The sequence below is a fragment of the Salvelinus fontinalis genome, chromosome 12 (genome assembly GCF_029448725.1).
Source record: "Salvelinus fontinalis isolate EN_2023a chromosome 12, ASM2944872v1, whole genome shotgun sequence".
Classification (NCBI taxonomy): Eukaryota; Metazoa; Chordata; class Actinopteri; order Salmoniformes; family Salmonidae; genus Salvelinus; species Salvelinus fontinalis.
In genome coordinates, this window is record NC_074676.1 from 38,722,032 (window position 1) to 38,741,136 (window position 19,105).

General features: G+C 42.1%; 2 protein-coding genes across 3 annotated transcripts in view; one reads left to right on the forward strand and one right to left on the reverse strand.

The window, feature by feature from the left end:
* Positions 1–3,028, reverse strand: part of si:ch73-40i7.2 (FYN-binding protein 1) — a 28,519-nt gene extending 25,491 nt beyond the window's left edge. For both annotated transcript variants that reach the window (XM_055940706.1, XM_055940705.1), the window contains exons 1-2: positions 2,929–3,028; positions 551–1,202 (exon numbers count right to left, since the gene is read on the reverse strand). In XM_055940706.1, the coding sequence (XP_055796681.1) occupies positions 551–1,202; positions 2,929–2,931 (655 nt within the window). In that variant the 5' untranslated portion in view covers positions 2,932–3,028. The remainder of the gene's footprint in view (positions 1–550; positions 1,203–2,928) is intronic.
* A 12,392-nt stretch (positions 3,029–15,420) lies between these two features.
* On the forward strand, positions 15,421–18,294 carry LOC129867355 (prostaglandin E2 receptor EP4 subtype-like). The gene is made up of 2 exons (XM_055940707.1): positions 15,421–16,414; positions 16,509–18,294. The coding sequence occupies exons 1-2, from the start codon at positions 15,632–15,634 to the stop codon at positions 16,761–16,763; spliced, it is 1,038 nt and encodes a 345-aa protein (XP_055796682.1). The 5' UTR covers positions 15,421–15,631; the 3' UTR covers positions 16,764–18,294.
* The last annotated feature ends 811 nt before the right edge of the window (positions 18,295–19,105 follow it).

Consider the following 19,105-nt stretch of genomic DNA (forward strand, 5'->3'; position numbering starts at 1 on the left):
CGTGCCAGTGGCCATCGAAGGTGAGCATTTACCCGCTGAAATCGGTTACAATGCTGAACTGCAGTCAGGTTGACCCTGGTGAGACTGTAATGATCATGCTGTTTAATCAGCTTCTTGATATGCCACACCTGTGAGGTGGATTGATTATCTTGGCAAAGGAGAAATGCTCACTAACAGGGATGTGAACACATTTGTGCACTAAATTTGAGAGAAATAAGCCTTTTGTACATATGGAACATTTCTGGGATCTTTTATTTCAGCTTATTAAACATAGGACCAACACTTTACATGTTGCGTATATATTTTTGTTCAGTATAATCTCAAATGTTCTTTAAACACAATTCCACTTTGACATTATGGGGTATTGCGTGTAGATCACAATCAATTTAAAAAGCAGTCTGTAAAAAGTAAAGGGGTGTGAATACTTTCTGAAGGCACTGTAGGTGTTAGCCAAACTAAGTTACACCTCCGACACCGCCAAAACACCAGCTATGCCGGTGTCGGCTATTGCCGGTGACCGCTTGATCTGATCTAGGTCCAAGCTGCTTACCTTCAGTCTTCCTTAACCCTGGGCGCCCTGCAAGGTGTGGTGCCCTGGTGTTTCTCTGATGGGCCTGCAGGTTGACGTGGGTGGGTCGTCTGGGCTTTATGGGTCTGGGGCCCTCAGAGGGCAGGGTCCTTCTCAGGGGGGTTACCTCCGTCAGACTCCTCTGGCTGGGTAGGGAGGGGTGCGCTGGCTTGGAAGGGGCGGTGGGTACTCCCTTGTGCGTTAGCATCATATTCTGCAGGCGCTCTCCTGTGACCCTCACCTTCCCTAGCCTGTCAGTGTCTGAGGGTGGGGGTAGAGGTCGGGGCAGCTCCTTGGTGGCTCCATGGGGGCGGTGTGATGGTGGAGGGCGGGGGAAGACACCATGAGGCTTGGGGATGGTGGATATGCCCTCCAGTTCAGCCCTTACAGGTCGTGGTGGTAGTCTCTGAAAGTCGGGTGTGGAGCTTGATCCAGAAAGTGGTGGTGTGGGAACCATAGGCATCAGTTTATGTCGGACCCCTCCATTTGCTGTAACACCGACATCTGCCAACAACGGGCCTCCTCTACCAAATCCTGGCAGTGGAGATTTTGGAGAAGTACTATCTTGGCTACCTGCCATGTCAGCCTTGGCATGGAACCTGGCCCTCAACGCACGAACATCCACACTCTCCCCCTGACACAGATACAGTAAGGTGAGAATGCGGCTCAGTTTGTAAGCAGGAAGTTAGCAGAATAGCAAAAACAAGTGCAACCACCCCCACACACATTTCTCTTTCTTCACACACCAATACTGAGGCATCATTCAAATGAGGGAATGCACACGTCAAATCACTAGCGGTTCCTGATCCTAGCATCATTACTACCACTAAATGACATTATAGGCTCAATAAATGACTTGCTCTGACCAATATAAAGTCTCTCTCAAGCACCAGAGTGAAAACACAGGTACAAGTCTTTCTGAATGTGCTACTATCAGAGAAAGCTGATAAAACTGAAAGCTATTATTTTCTTTGAGACACAGAGAGACATTTCAATAGATATGTGAATAGTGTTCTCTGAGGCACATTTGACATGTTAGGTGCAACTAAACCAAATGTCTTATGCAAGTGAAACTACCAAAGAGCCAGTAAGGGAAGATGTTCTGAGATAGAGGTCATGGCACAGTAATCAATTAGGTCAGATTGTCCACAGACAGTGCACTTTTATGATCAATGCTACTTCTCTGAAAAGTTTAGAAAAACCCACACTCAAAAATCATTACTTTGGGAGCAAAGATCTTTGCTGAATAAAGAGTTAAAAGAATAAAACAATGAAGAGAAACAGGAAGTAACTACAACCACACACCTATTCACCCCGTGTATCACTCTGCAATGGTTGTCATAGAAAATGCAGTAGCAGTCTTAAATGGGCCAATGAGGTGCATGCTTTGCTAGAGATATTTTTCTTGTGACACACAGAGGAAATAAGAAAGACCTGTCTGTGGACCACAACAGATGGAGCCTATCTGTCATTGTTCTCAAGCACTTGCTTACTCAAAACAGAACTGCATGCCCTTTAACATGATCATTGCCTCCAGAACTTTCCAAAATTGTCTGAAAGAGTTCACATGAGTTATTAACATATAGTTTGTTTATGGCATAGGTGTATAAAGGTTAGAGGAAAATGTGATACCAAATAACAAAACACAGATTAAACAAATATCTAATCTAATAGGAGAGAAAGTGTGTGGATCCATTGTGTGTGGAATGCTGAGTGTTAATAATTAACTGGTTATAACAGTGATCAATAATTCCCTGACTGAACCACCACTTCTTACACAGAGAAATAACAACTAATCAAATAGCTTGAGTGCAATGTTTAAATGTTCAACTTAGTTGAGGCTGAATATATTATTTCCAGACTATATCCTGATGATCAATTCAAACTAGTCCCTTGAAATAACATTATTCAAGACATTATTTCGTTTTTTAGGTACTTAAATCTAGGCTAATTCTCTTCACATCTTCAGCATTTAAGTTTGTATATTTTCGTTGAATCTAAACAAAAATGTATTAACATTTTTTGAATTGGAGAACAGTGATATCAATCATGTCCAGTCTAATAAGAAGTGATTATTGTGTCTCATAAGAGTAGATGTGAAAGTCACTCTTCAACCAAAAGAGATTGGGGTTGAACATATGGTTTATAGATGCTCGAGCCATTGACATTTCATTTCACGCATGTATTTGTAGAAGCGCAAAAAATGCGACCTCAAATAAGAAACGCGACCTGTTAGAGAGAACACGGGCTACAAAAAAATGTCATAGACAGTAAACGATTGTTATAGCCTATATATATATGCTGTTTAATATTCACCGTTTGCATGTTTTTCCTGTGTCAATATTTAAGTGATACTTTACCATCTTTGTCCGTTTGGAGTTTAACTTAAATTTAGATGAAAATGAAGTGGTCCATGTTGAAATGTGTCATTCAAGGATGCTGCGCGACACTGTTCCGTTTGTTACAAAATGGATATCTCCAATGCTAAAATCAGGAAATAGGTGGGGCGGGTGACAAAAGAGTTAATTTATATCACGGTAAAAATTTGAATCTGAAGGTTAATTATGGGCTATGGATTTTTATTATGAAATGCATGTGATACACAACAGTAATTTATTTTAATGACTGTCTTTTGATTTGATTACCATTTACAAAGCTTCTGTTCCTTTAGAAAAACTTTTTTTTAGTAGGCCTAATACCATTTAATCAAAATTGGAGATGAGATACTCATAAATGTATTTCATCTGCATTACTTGATAAAAGAATTCTGACAAACATGATTTATGAGCACTCATCATCCGTCATTATGAGATCCACAGCGTGCATGGATGTCACTTTCTAGAACATAAACAACCACTTTACCTTGTTTACATAAATGGAGGAAATATAAAATTCACATTTGTCTGACATTCATGGGCATTCTCAGAATTGTCAACAAGTTCGGCTATGAGATCCCTCCAAAACGAAAGCATTTTAATGTATTTTTCATACAATTTACTTATTCAGCTAATAAGCGTATTCACAAAACGTTGTAAAGACTACTGAACAACCTACAAATAAAATTGCCGTTGAGCTGAAATTCACAAATGTACAACATGATCAAAAAGCAATATAAAACCGTACCCTAGTAAACCGATTCATACCAACACACTATAATGGTCCGTGTACAGTATATCGTGGAAGTATTTATCCTACATTAACCAGGATGACAGAATCATTTCTCCGCTCATTATCCTATCATGTAATTATGCTACTAAGTATTGGAACGCCAATGCCAAGCACACAGACATGAAGATAACAGCATTTCATTGGCTCATCCCTGGGCTGGTTTGTTGTTAGAGGTGGGAGAGACCGTCTGCGCCGTAGGGCGTGTAGTTGAGGGCAGAGGTTGGATAGCTCATTGTGTTCGGGAAAATAAGATTGGATTTTCGTGTGGCTCGGTTGGTAGAGCATGGCTCATGCAACGCCAGGATTGTTGGTTCGATTACCACGGTAGAGCAATACGAAAAGTCCAGAGATGTAGTTTTAATTACTGTAAGTCGATGTACTATAAAATGTTCTGTGCACTGTGCATATGAAGCAGAACGTAATTATTGTCCGCTTACCAACTGGGACATAGCTTAACACGCATGTCAGAGAAGCAGATAGTTTGGTGGTCTGGATGGAAATTTACATTTCAAATTCTGCCTCAATTCTTGTTTAGTCAAGGGTTGAAATGAGGCCACGTTACTATGTCAATGATATAAAACTTGTATTATTCCAACATTCCTTGAATATAGGTTATGTTGAAGTGTATTCCCAACGTGGCCTCAAAGGCAGCAAATATTATCATTAGAATATCCCTTTTTTATTATTTTTATTTAACCAGGAAGGGCTCATTGAGATTTCAAATCTCTTTTTCAAGAGTGTTCTGGCCAAGATAGGCAGCACCAAGTCATTACACAATTAGACAACATGAAAAACTACAGTTAATCAAGTAAAACAAACATAGAATTCACAGGAGTTTAACAAAATCATAAAACAGAAGAAGAAACATTGACAAGTTCAAGCAATCAGCCTCAAAATCCTTCATCAATGATTAAAAAAAACAAGTTCCCATGAAAGTTATGTCGAAAACTATAGGATACTTGCCAAATTTTCACCTTCATTGCACTACACTTTATTACGGGAGATAGGTTCAGTACACATCACTGCATTCTGTATCAGAAAGTAGGCTGGTCCTCTTAAATTTTGGAGATTAATGCGCTGCTCTCTTTTTGTTTACGAAGCCCTCTTGTTCAAACTTCCACCATCCCTTAGGTCTCCACTGAGTTAGGTAGATCTGTCTCCACTGAGTTAGGTAGATCTGTCTCCGCTGAGTTATGGAGATCTGCATTTAGTTTTTTTTGTGCCTTACTTGTAGAATGATCTCCAGAACACTCTAAGGTTGGATGTTTTGGTTCCACTAGGGCAGTTCAGAAGGCTGGTTGATTACTTTTTTTAAACTGAGGAATGTGTTTGTTTTTCATGATCGTGTTTTGTAAGATGAGCTGAGTGAGTAAGACCAGTGAGCTGTAAGACCAGTGAGCTGAGGTAAGGCAGGGCTTTACCTAGCAAAGACTTATAGATGACCTGGAGCCAGTGGGTTTGGCGACGGATATGAAGCGAGGGCCAGCCAACGAGAGCATACAGGTCGCAGTGGTGGGTAGTATATGGGGCTTTGGTGACAAAACGGATGACACTGTGATAGACTGCATCCAATTTGTTGAGTAGAGTGTTGGAGGCTATTTTGTAGATGACATCGCCAAAGTCGAGGATCGGTAGGATGGTCAGTTTTACGAGAGTATGTTTGGCAGCATGAGTGAAGGATGCTTTGTTGCGAAATAGTTGCTGATTCTAAATGTAATTTTGGATTGGAGATGCTTAATGTGAGTCTGGAAGGAGAGTTTACAGTCTAGCCAGACACCTAGGTATTTGTAGTTGTCCACATATTCTAAGTCAGAACCGTCCAGAGTAGTGATGCTTGACGGGCGGGCAGCGATCAGTTGAAGAGAATGCATTTAGTTTTACTTGTATTTAAGAGCAGTTGGAGGCCACGGAAGGAGAGTTGTATGGCATTGAAGCTTGTCTGGAGGTTAGTTAACACAGTGTCCAATGGTGGCTCCCTACAGGGAGGCAGCGTGGCGGAGCTGGTCCAAGTCTGCTGGGTCTTTCATGGCCAGTTCGTGCTATCATGACACAAGGTGAGACCCAGATGCAGACACAGGAGGCAGATGGTTGGAGTCTTACTCTATTGGATTAATAAATATTGTAAGGCAAGAGAATGGTCGTGGACAGGCAAATGGGAGACAGATCAGGGCATGACAGGAGTTACCACATATGCTGAGCACTTGTTGGCTGCTTTTCCAAAAATAATTGCTCCTCCTCATCATTCTCTGTAACTTCCTGCAGAAATTGTGGCCCGCAATGTGGGGAGTAACTGCATGTGGCCATTCCTGAATCTGCAGAAACCCCTCTTTATACTTCTATTGGTCCATTTTTAAGCTAGGACTCTGGTACGGAGGCGGGGTCGTTCCAGTACTGTAGGTGGCGGTAATGCACCATAACGTTGGACGCCAACTGACAATAAATCCCAAGAGGAAGAAGAAGAGGCGGGGGCGACAATGACAGTATCCTTCGTCCCCGCCTGTCGTGCACTGCTTTCCCGCAGTTCTGTTAGGGACGACGAGGGCAGGTGTTTGGAAGGCGGGTGTGAAGGACACTGTGTGTAAGCTGGGAGGCCTCCGGTACAAAGCAGGCGGAAGGCGGGACAACTCAGATAACTCACAGCAGCCAAAAAACTCAGATAATACTTTTGTTTCCCTTTTGATCCGCACAGACCATCAGGGGAATCCAGAATATAAAAAGTGTGACACAAGCATGAAGATGGTGTGCTCAAAGGGGTGCCGTGTTCATACAGGAACCAACGTGATGCTCCAGGGCAGGTATTCCTGCAGAGACAAGAATTCCCACATGCAGGAGGGACCGGAATTGTGTGCCGCAATCACACACTATTGGCAGTGTAAGACAGGGTGGGAAATATACTTTTTGGTCCATGGATGCCAAAATTTGACCAGCTACTCAAATTTTTTACCAGCCACATTTTCTTACAGACAAAATCCTAATATTTTAGATTAATCACATGTTAATGTGATTGTTAAAACAACATGTATGTAATGTAATGATAAAACAACATCTATTGAATGGTTTTGAAATTGATTGAAAGTGATTTCTAAGAACAGCATGACAGACAGTAGTGGATACCAGAGTGTGTTCTAGAGCTGTTCCAGCGGTCCCCATCTTTCTCTTTATTTTATTAACCAAATGCTGCACAGCTATTTTCAGGTCTCCAGAGATGTTCGATCAGGTTCAAGTCCTGGCTCTGGCTGGGCCACTCAAGGACATTCAGAGACTTGTCCCGAAGCCACTCCTGCATTGTCTTGGCTGTGTGCTTAGGGTCGTTGTCCTGTTGGAAGGTAAACTTTTGCCACAGTCTGAGGTTCTGAGCGCTCTGGGGCAGGTTTTCATCAAGAATCTCTCTGTACTTTGTTCCATTCATCTTTGCCTCGACCCTGACTAGTATCTCAGTACCTGCCACTGAAAAACACCTCCACAGCATGATCCTGCCACCACTATGCCTCACCATATGGATGGTGCCAGGTTTCCTCCAGACGTAACGCTTGGCATTCAGGCCAAATAGTTCAATCTTGGTGTCATCAGACCAGAGAATCTGGTTTCTCACGGTCTGAGAGTCTTTAGATGCCTTTTGGCAAACTCTAAGCAGGTTGTAATGTGCCTTTTACTGAGGAGTCGCTTCTGTCTGGCAACTCTACCATAAAGGCCTGATTGGTGGAGTGCTGTGGAGATTGTTGTCCTTCTGGAAGATTCTCCCATCTCCACAGAGGAACTCTAGAGCTCTGTCAGAGTGACCATCAGGTTTTTGGTCACCTCCCTGACCAAGGCCCTTCTCCCCCGATTGCTCAGTTTGGCCGGGCGGCCAGCTCTAGGAAGAGTCTTGGTGGTTCCAAACTTCTTCCATTTAAGAATGATGGAGGCCACTGTGTTCTTGGGGACCTTAAATGCTGCAGATATTTTTTGGTACCCTTCCCCAGATCTGTGCCTCGACACAATCCTCTCTCGGAGCTCTACAGACAATTCCTTCGACCTCATGGCTTGGTTTTTGCTCTGACATGCACTGTCAACTGTGGGACTTTATATAGACAGGTGTGTACCTTTCCAAATCATGTCCAAACAATTGAATTTACCACAGGTGGACTCCAATCAAGTTGTAGAAACATCTCAAGGATGATCAATGGAAACAGGATGCACCTGAGCTCAATTTTGAGTATCATAGCAAAGGTTCTGAATACTTATGTAAATAAGGCATCTGTTTTTATTTTAATAAATTTGCAAACATTTCTAAAAGCCTGTTTTCGCTTTGTTATTATGGGGTATTGTGTGTAGATTGATGAGGATTTTTTCCCACACAAACTGTACCACGTCATTTCCAGTGGTACGGTATCAATATTGTTCTCCCATGAAAAGTTTTGTAAAATGTTCTGATACAGGAAGTCTTAAAGCACAATCCCGACTAAAGCCGAGTTACCAGCAAAAATATTAGCTACGCATTTAATTATTTTTCAACAAAGTAATGACAATTCGTACCATCTTAAAGTATAAGGAATAAGGCTTATCCTGAGTTTACACAGTGCTTTTCTAAAAACTCTTCAAAATGAAAATAAACAAAGACAATGATGAAACTTTAATAAGGCAACAAAAAAGTGAAATTTATTTGGCAGAGAGAAAGAGGTGACCTGAGGATATGACATACGTTAACCTAGTATTCAATTAGATAGTCTTTCTGGTTTCCTAAGAAGTTAGACCTTGGAAAAAGGCCCTAGTGCCATACCAAAATGTCAAGATGACTTAGATCAAACGGAACACTTTCTCATATGGGGTTTTCCTTTTGATCCAAGTGATCACAGTTTACCCAAATTGCAATTTCAAACTATAGTTTCCCAATTGCACAATTAATTCAGAAAGAAATTATTCAGAACTACTCTACCAAACCACAAACATGGCCTTGATTATTGTCTGAAACTCTACAGATTGCCCCATATTCTTTAGAAAATTACAATGATGGAATAATTTAATTACTGTACAAAAACAAATCTGTGGGTTATGGATTTCCAAGGAAAACTTAATTGGCATTAATTTAAAAGCAGGATGTTTATATATTCAGTATACAAATGCTGGGAATCTCAAGGCTGAATAAAGTCGATTCTAGTATTTCTCAAAAACCAACTCAGTGGCTTGTGGTTAGAGTGTCTGATCTGAGATTGGATGGTTGGGAGTTTGATCCCCAGCTGAGTCATTCCAAAGAATGTAAAAATTGGATCTGATGTTTCTCTGCTTGGCACTCAATTGGGGGATATTCCCTGTGATACACTCATGTCCTCTCCAGGGGGTGTACTTGTACATCAACCTGCCTCATGCTATATGAATAGGCTCCTGCTCCTATCTAAACCAAGGCTATATTTACTTAGTGTTTCTTAATGAGGACATCAGGAAGTCATTGATCACTTTGTCCTTGAGATCAATATGTGCAATTAGCCTGGGGACAAGGTTAGTGTGTAATGAGGTTTCTTCTTGGTGATCCCTTTACCTTTGAGTAGTTGTCCCCAACAATGAAATTGGGGAGGTAACTGTGGATCTGTCTCCGTCTGTTGGTACGTTCATCACACGCAATATCTCAGACAGCACTGGCTCAATTTGGGTGAATGATGGGTCTTGCCATAGCGATCCGGCATTTACAAAATTACACTGAATGGTACCATAACAAGCGATTGAAAAGTCTAACTTTGAAAGGTTATCAAGCTTACACACTATGTGCACAATACTGTTCACATGAATACTCAAACAATGCCTTCTAAGGAGACCTACAGTCTACAATAAAGACAATGACATGGAGTACAAATGGTTGTCATTTGAAATCTTGAACTGAACACACCTAACTAGGGAATAGGCAACATATTGTATCCCTCAGATGAAACCCAGTGCTGGAGTATTGTCATGACTAGTAACACCTCATGCAGTACCAAGATGTGATGTCCAGTGCTCTATATGGAAGGAAAACGAATAGGCAATTTGGATGCAGGATGTTCATGTCTAAAATCTAAAGAATTGGCTTGACTAACTGCTTCTCAATGATTATATCAGTAAGTCATGGTGAGCCCAAACAGTGCATGGTCAGTATCAACACATGGAAACTTTTAAACAACACCTTTTAGGGAGGCCTACAGTATACAGGCTCCCCAGTGCCGCAGCGGTCTAAGGCAATGCATCTCAGTGCTAGAGGCATCAATAGACACCCTGGTTCGAATCCAGGCTGTATCACTACCGGACGGGATTAGGAGTCCCAATAGGGCGGCGCACTATTGGCCCAGCGTTGTCTGGGTTTGGACGATTTAGGTAGTCATTGTAAATAAGAATTTGTTCTTAACTGACTTGCCTTCTTAAATAAATGAATTACATTATGAGAAATATGGAATAATTGCAGGACTTATTAACAATGACCAACAATTCCAGTCAAAATATGAGAAGAAATACTGCCTACCATTATATCCAACCCAACTCCACTTTTTGCCACTATCATGGTAGGCCTACAAAACTGCGACCCCATGAGCACACATACATTTTAGAAAAGCAAGAAAGGCTACAGAAATACACTGCATTTTACACCTGCATTTTGAGATTAAAGTAATAAGTAGAAGCCAATATCAACTAGGGCTATACCGTAACTTGTCATTCCTCTGGAGTCCAGAGCAAGCAAAATCATATGGCCAACTTGTAGCTGAGGTTGCAGGATCTAATGGAAAATCATGTTCTGTCTGCAAAACACCATCACTTTGGAGGGCAGCTTGCCTGCAGAGTGCTCATTGCCATCTGGGTAGCCCTTTTCTTCCTCACAAATATATTAATACATTTGCAAGAATATGTTACATCTTCATCCAATAATATTGAAGGCAGTGCGATGTTACAGCTGTTGTAGCCAGTAGCCACCCAAACTAGGCCTATCTGAAATATGAAAATGATCATTAAAATCACCAGGTAGCCTATTGTTCTGGCAAAGATGAGTTAGTAGATTGCGAAACTGTATTTGATATGGATAATAAACGCAGGGCCACTGTTTTTGCCAGGAAATTAAATGAAAATGTTTTCTGGTCCCTAATCTGGATGACTGGTCATTGGTCAACAATCAAGATGCACTAGTTTTTGGTTTTGAAGCATAGGCCTAGATGAGAATTCAAATCAAATTGTTCTTTATCACATGAGCCGAATACAACAGGTTCCTCTCTGACTGGAAGGGCAAAGTGGATGTGCTCTGCACAGGTGCCTGTAGTAAAGACATCCCTCGTAGGCATTGTGTTCCTTCTTTTAAGCAGTAATGGAAAAAGTACCCAATTGTAATACTTGAGATAAAATAAAGATACCCTAATAGAAAATGACTCAAATAAAAGTGAAAGTCACCCAGTAAAATACTACTTGAGTAAAAGTCTAAGTATTTGGTTTTAAATATACTTAAGTATCAAAAGTAAAAGTAGAAATCATTTCAACATGCTTATATTAAGCAAACCAAACAGTATAATTGTCTTGTTTTTTAAATGTATGGATAGAGTCTGGGGCACACTCCAACACTCAGACATAATTTACAAACTTAGCCTTTGTGTTTAGTGAGTCTGCCAGATCAGAGGCAGTAGGGATGACCAGGGATGTTGTCAAAAATATAAATAGTAAAAGTACAGATACCCCACAAAGATACTTAAGTAGTACTTTAAAATATTTTTACCTAAGTACTTGACACCACTACTTGTAATGGTTTGAGACATTCATCCTTTGCCATGGGGCTGCATCTATAAACATAATTAGCCATCTAATAAGAAGAAGTGGCGTGGGAGGGCAGTAAGTTCACTGGCATCCTCATGTTCTCTCCTATCATAGAGGTCAACTTCCCAACCATTTACTGTCATCTTTGGTTGAGGTGCACAGCTGAGAATCAGGCATTTCGTATGAACTTTATTCATGTTACTGGGAAGCTACCATGACAAACAAAGCTAAGGGATGGAAGTCTCTTAAAATTGACTTTGTGAATTTGTTGTTGTTTTGGAGTTATTCATTTTACTTCAAGGTACACTACATGACAAAAAAGTATGTGGACACCTACTCGTCGAACATCTCATTCCAAATTTATGGGCATTAATATGGAGTTGGTTCCCCTTTGCTGCTATAACAGCCTTCACTTTTCTGGGAAGGCTTTCCAATAGATGGTGGAACATTGCTGCGGGGACATGCTTGCATTCAGCCAAAAGAGCATCAGTGAGGTCGGGCACTGATGTTGGGCGATTAGGCCTGGCTCGTAGTTGACGTTCCAATTAATTACAAAGGTGTTCGATGGCCTCAGGGTTCTGTGCAGGCCAGTCAAGTTCTTCCACACCGATCTCGACAAGCCATTTCTGTACGGACTTCGCTTTGTGCACGGGTGTAGTGTCATGCTGAAATAGGAAAGGGCCTTCCCCAAACTGTTGCCATAAAGTTGGAAGCACAGAATAGTCTAGAATGTAATTGTATGTTATAGCGTTAAGATTTCTCTTTAATAGAACTAAGGGGCCAACCCTAACCATGAAAAACAGCCGATACCATTATTCCTCGTCCAGCACTCTTTACAGTTGGCACTATGCATTGGGGCAGGTAGCGTTCTCCTGGCATCCGCCAAACCCAGATTAATTCATCGGACTGCCAGATGGTGAAGCGAGATTCATCACTCCAGAGAGCGAGATTCCACTGCTCCAGAGTCCAATGGCGGCGAGCTTTACACCACAGTTCTGTAAGAAATTGAGAAAGTATGTCACATAGTTAAGCAGTCATTTACACAAATGCACTTCTGCCATACAATCGTAAATGTTACGCCCGTACTCAGGTCTATACAACGCTGGTCTGACCAATCGGATTCCACGCTTCAAGATTGCTTCGATCACGTGGACTGGGATATGTTCCAGATAGCCTCAGAAAAGAACATTGATGTATACGCTGACTCGGTGAGCGAGTTTATTAGCAAGTGCATCGGAGATGTCGTACCCACTGTGACTATTAAAACCTTTCCTAACCAGAAACCATGGGTTGATGGCAGCATTCGCGCAAAACTGAAAGCGCAAACCACCGCTTTTAATCACGTTCCAATTAATTACAAAGGTGTTCAATGGCCTCAGGGTTCTGTGCAGGCCAGTCAGGTGAGGGCCCTCGGAGTGTGGTGTCAGGAAAATAACCTCTAACTTAAAGTCCACAAAACAAAGGAGATGATCGTGGACTTCAGGAAACAGCAGAGGGAGTACCCCCACATCCACGGGACAGTAGTGAAGAAGGTGGAAAGTTTTAGGTTCCTCGGCGTACACATCACAGACAAACTGAAATGGTCCACCCACACAGACAGCGTGGTGAAGAAGGCGCAACAGCGCCTCTTCAACCTCAGGAGGCTGAAGAAAGGTGGCTTGTCACCTAAAACACACAAACTTTTCCAGATGCTCAATCGGGAGCATCCTGTCAGGCTCTATCACCGCCTGGTACTGCAACTGCACCGCCCTCAACCCGCAAGTCTCTCAAGAGGGTAGTGCGGTCTGCACAACGCATCACCGGGGGAAAACTACATGCCCTCCAGGACAGCTACAGCACCCGATGTCACAGGAAGGCCAAAAAGATCATCAAGGACAACAACCACCCGGGCCACTGCCTGTTCACCCCGCTATCATCCAGAAGGCGAGGTCAGTACAGGTGCATCAACGCTGGGACCGAGAGACTGAAAAATAGCTTCTATCTCAAGGCCATCAAACTGTTAAACAGCCATCACTAACATAGAGAGGCTGCTGCCAACATACAGACTCAAATCTCTGGCCACTTAAATAAATGGACTTAACAAAGGTATCACTAGTCACTTTAAATAACGGCACTTTAATCACATTTACATATCCTACATTACTCATCTTATATGTATATACTGTATTCTAAACCATTTACTGCATCTTGCCTACGCCACACGGCCATCAGTCATCCATATATTTATAAGTACATATTCTTATTTATCCCTTTACATGTGTGTGTATCAGGTAGTTGTTGTGAATTTGTTAGATTACTTGTTCGATATTACTGCATTGACGGAACTAGAAGCACAAGCATTTCACTACACTCACATTAATATCTACTATTCATGTGTATGTGACCAATAAAATTGTATTTGATTGGTCACTGAGGGGTCTTTGGGCTGGTTTGCTAACTACCTCTCTTAAAGAGCGCAGTGTATAGTCAGAAAATCTGCTGTCTCAGCCACTGCCTGTCACCAAGGGAGTACCCCAAGTCTCGTTCCTAGGCACAACTCTCTTCTCAATTTACATCAACAACATAGCTCAGGCAGTAGGAAGCACTCTAATCCATTTATATGCTGATGATACAGTCTTATACTCAGCTGGCCCATCCCTGGATTTTGTGTTAAATGCTCTACAACAAGGCTTTCCTAGTGTCCAACAAGCGTTCTCTACCCTTAACCTTGTTCAGAACACCTCCAAAACAAAGGTCATGTGGTGTGGTAAGAAAAATGCCCCTCTTCCCACAGGTGTTATTACTACCTCTGAGGGTTTAGAGCTTGAGGTAGTCAACTCATACAAGTACTTGGGAGTATGGCTAGACGGTGCACTGTCCTTCTCTCAGCACATATCAAAGCTGCAGGCTTTAGTTAAATCTAGACTTGGTTTCCTCTATTGTAATCGCTCCTCTTTCACCCCAGCTGCCAAACTAACCCTGATTCAGATGACCATCCTACCCATGCTAGATTACGGAGACATAATTTATAGATCGGCAGGTAAGGGTGCTCTCGAGCGGCTAGATGTTCTTTACCATTTGGCCAACAGATTTGCCACCAATGCTCCTTGTAGGACACATCGCTGCACTCTATACTCCTTTGTAAACAGGTTATCTTTGTATACCCATCGCAAGACCCACTGGTTGATGCTTATTTCTAAAACCCTCTTAGGCCTCACTCCTCCCTATCTGAGATATCTACTGCAGCCCTCATCCTCCACATACAACACCCATTCTGCCAGTTACGTTCTGTTAGAGGTTCCCAAAGCGCACACATCCATGAGTCACTCCTCTTTTCAGTTCGCTGCAGCGAGCGACTGCAACGAGCTGCAACAAACACTCAAACTGGACAGTTTTATCTCAATCTCTTCATTCAAAGACTCAATCATGGACACTCTTACTGACAGTTGTGGCTGCTTTGTGTGATGTATTGTTGTCTCTACCTTCTTGGACTTTGTCTGTGCCCAATAATGTTTGTACCATGTGTTGTGCTGCTACCATGTTGTTGTCATTTTGTGTTGCTACCATGCTGTGTTGTCATGTGTTGCTGCCTTGCTATGTTGTTGTCTTAGGTCTCTCTTTATGTAGTGTTGTCTCTTGTTGTGATGTGTGTTTTGCCCTGTATTTATATATATATATATATATATTTTTTTTTATCCCAGGCCCATCACCACAGGAGGCCTTTTGGTAGGCCCTCATTGTAAATACGAATTTGTTCTTAACTGACATGCCTAGTAAAATAAAGGTTAAATAAAATTTAAAAAAAGAATCCTCTCATCGAAGTTGTAAACATTAACACCCGCTTTGACACGAGGAATAGGCGGGGCCCTAAGCAACTTGTGAAGTGGGCGTATAGGGCCGCCTGGCTCTGCGCCCCACTGGCTATGATATATCTATTAGGACCAGATTGCTGGGCGTCAAGAGCGCATTTCCAAGTTTTTCCATCCACGGGATATTTCAAATGTTGATGTCAATGTAGGCTATTGAACAACAGCAATCATGAAATAGGGATTTTACAAGAGAAAACACATTTGTCAATATCCTGCTTGGATTGTAATGGACTCAAGAAGTAAGGAGCATCTGTCTAAAAGAAAGGAACAAATAACGCCCATTGGATAGCTTTCGTTTGGAACGGAAAACATGAACGATACAAGTAATTTCACTACACACACTGTGCATGACAAGTCAGCTGCAGCCATGGCTTTACCTGTATTTATGTTTGCAGTTGGTGTCATTGGAAATACCATAGCAATAGGCGCTCTATCTGGATCTAAGCAAGGGCGCAAGCCGTCCGCGTTCTTCGCCTTAGTTTGCGGTTTGGCTGTCACCGATCTTCTTGGGACTTGTCTGGCCAGCCCAATCACCATAGCCACTTACCTCGATAAAAATGTACTCTATGACCGTCATCTTTGTGAATTCCATTCATTTTTGTTGCTGTTCTTCGGAGTGGCAGGACTAAGTATTATATGCGCAATGTCTGTTGAGCGCTACCTCGCAATATGCTGCCCTTACACATACCAAAGATGGGGGATTGGCCAACAGTTTGCGCGCAAGTGCTTGTTTTGCATTTATCTCAGCAACATTCTATTTTGTTGTCTTCCAGTGATGGGTATGACTGAAAGCATGAGCCAGCCCTCCAAAACCTGGTGCTTCATCAACTGGATGGCTCATGAGCCGTTGTCTGCAGCCTATTCGTTTTTATATGCAAGTGTGAGTTTTCTACTCATATTGATGACGATAGTCCTCAACTTTGCAGTTTGTGGCACTCTATTGATAATGCATCGCAGGAAAATCCAACGTCCAGTTACTAGAGGGAGCACACGGGCGCATTGGACAGCGCTTTCCTCCGGCGTGGAAGCCCAAATGATGACGGTGCTCGTGGTGACCTCGATGGTTGTTTTAGGTTGCTCAGCGCCGCTGGTGGTAAGGAACGTCTTAATATTGTATATGTTAATTTAGTTTGTCTAAGAGGAAAGCAGTGGGTCTAATGGGCGTATCTCTTGTTATGCTGTTGTAGGTACGAGTATTTGCTAACCAGATATCACGGGAAGATAATTCCCATGCAGATTTAAAGGCTATACGGATTGCCGCCGTCAACGCCATCCTTGACCCTTGGATCTACATTTTGCTGAGAAGGACTCTGTTCAGTAAGATTCGGAGATTATCTAAACGGGTTTACAGTGGTCGAAAAGCCAAAGAACCCATGTTGCCAGTCAAATCCTCACAAAGGACTTTCCACTACCAAACAAACACCCATGACTTGCCTAGTTAAATAAAGGTTAAATTTAAAAAACGAATGTGTTCACGTACCTTTGAAGCACTGTACAGCAGCACCAACATCAATCAACTAACAGCCAGTCTCCCATTGCGCCCACATCACGCAGGGGGGACAAACATAGCTAACAAGTAGGGCTGCAGCACCCCCTGAAAAATCAGAATGAAAAAATACAGTACATTCGGAAGCATTCAGACCTCTGACTTTTTCAACATTTTGTTACCTTACAACTTTATTCTAAAATTGATCAAATATATGTTTCTCTTCATCACTCTACACACAATACCCCATAAAGATAAAGCAAAAACAAGATAAGTATTCAGACCCTTCACTCAATAATTTGTTCTGGCACATTTGGCAGCGATTACAGCCTCGAGTTTTCTTGTGTATGACGCTTGGCACACCTATATTTGGGGAATTTCTCCCATTCTTCTCTGCAGATTCTCTCAAGCTCTGTCAGGTTGGATGGGGAGCATCGCTGCACAGCTATTTTCAGGTCACTCCAGAGATGTTCTAGTCCGGGCTCTGACTGGGCCACTCAAGGACATTCAGAGACTTGTCCCGAAGCTACTCCTGCATTGCCTTGGCTGTGTGCTTAGGGTCGTTGTCCTATTGGAAGGTGAACCTTCGCCACAGTCTCAGGTCCTGAGCAGGTTTTCATCAAGGATCTCGTTGTACTTTGCGCCGTTCATCTTTCCCTTGATCCTGAATAGTCTCCCAGTCCCTGCCGCTGAAAGATATCCCCACAGCATGACGCTACCACCACCATGCTTCACCGTAGGGATGGTGCCAGGTTTCCTCCAGATGTGACGCTTGGCATTCAGGCCAAAGAGTTCAATCTTGGTTTCGTCAGACCAGAGAAAATTGCTTTAGATACCTTTTGGCAAACTCCAAGTGGGCTGTCGTGTGCCTTTTACTGAGGAGTGGCCACTCTACCATAAAGGCCTGCTTGGTGGAGTGCTGCAGAGATGGTTGTTCTTCTGGAAGGTTCTCCCATCTCCACAGAGGAACTCTGGTTCTTGGGATCTTGGTCACCTCCCTGACCAAGGCCATTCTCCCCGATTGCTCAGTTTGGCCAGGCAGCCAGCTCTAGAGTCTTGGTGGCGCCAAACTTCCTCCATTTAAGAATGATGGAGGCCACTGTGTTCTTAGGGACCTTCAATGCTGCATAAATGTTTTGGTACCCTTCCCCAGATCTGTACCTTGACACAATCCTGTCTCGGAGCTCCACAGACAATTCCTTCAACCTCATGGCTTGGTTTTTGCTCTGACATGCACTGTCAACTGTGGTACATTATATAGACAGGTGTGTGGCTTTCCAAATCATGTCAAATGAATAGAATTTACCACAGGTGGACTCCAATCAAGGATGATCAATGGCAACAGGATGCACCTGAGCTCAATTTCAAGTCTCATAGCAAATGGTCTGAATACTTATGTAAATGAGGTATTCCTGTTTTAATACATTTGCTAACATTTCTAAAAACCTGTTTTCACTTTGTCATTATGGGGTATTGTCTGTAGATTTGAGGGAAAAAAATATTTACTCCATTTTAGAATAAGGCTGTAACGTAACACAATGTGAAAAAAGTCAAGGGGTACGACTACTTTCCGGAATGCACTGTATATATCAATACAATTAATACATTTTTTTTTTAAAAATGTAATATTAGCGGACCGAAATAGATGTAATGGGACAAAACGTTTTTTCAGCATCTCTGCTTTGGCAAAAAAGGTAGCTGTATAATTAAGAACAGTATCTTGCAGGATTCAATAGTTGGAATTATAAGAGTTGTTGCCCTGTTGCATTCTCTGCAATTGTCATTCTAATGATATCCAGAAATAACAAAACCCTGTCCTCAAACATTTATATGAAAAGGTGCAAAGTTATGGGAAAACACACAACATCCACATCAAATAAAATATTTTTCTTGATCAAATAACATGAAAAACAACCACTTTTGTGCAGTACCTTTTACCACTCTTACAAACCACTTAATGTAAATGTATATTACTGTATTGTACATAGGTTGGACATCTATGTTTGTACCTGTAGACTTTCCATCACTGTGAAGATAAACAATGCACAATACAGTAATTGAGTACATTGATATATCAAGTGGTTTGTTGTGATGTGATGATGTAGTTCAGTCTGTAGAGCATGGCGTTTGCAATGCAAGGGTTGTGGGTTCGATTCCCACAGGGGAACAGTACGAAAATGTATGCACTCACTACTGTAAATTGCTCTGTATAAGAGTGTCTACTGAAAAGGAATGAATAAACCATTTCAGTTTTCAAATACAAATAAATTGCATTTGCAAATTATTTCAAGCACACCA

Excerpts from the sequence above, each read along its gene's own strand:
- LOC129867355 (XM_055940707.1), top strand. The coding sequence starts at position 15,632 with ATGAACGATACAAGTAATTTCACTACACACACTGTGCATGACAAGTCA. Across the intron at positions 16,415-16,508 it reads GTTGCTCAGCGCCGCTGGTG|GTACGAGTATTTGCTAACCA; the intron begins GTAAGGAACGTC and ends ATGCTGTTGTAG.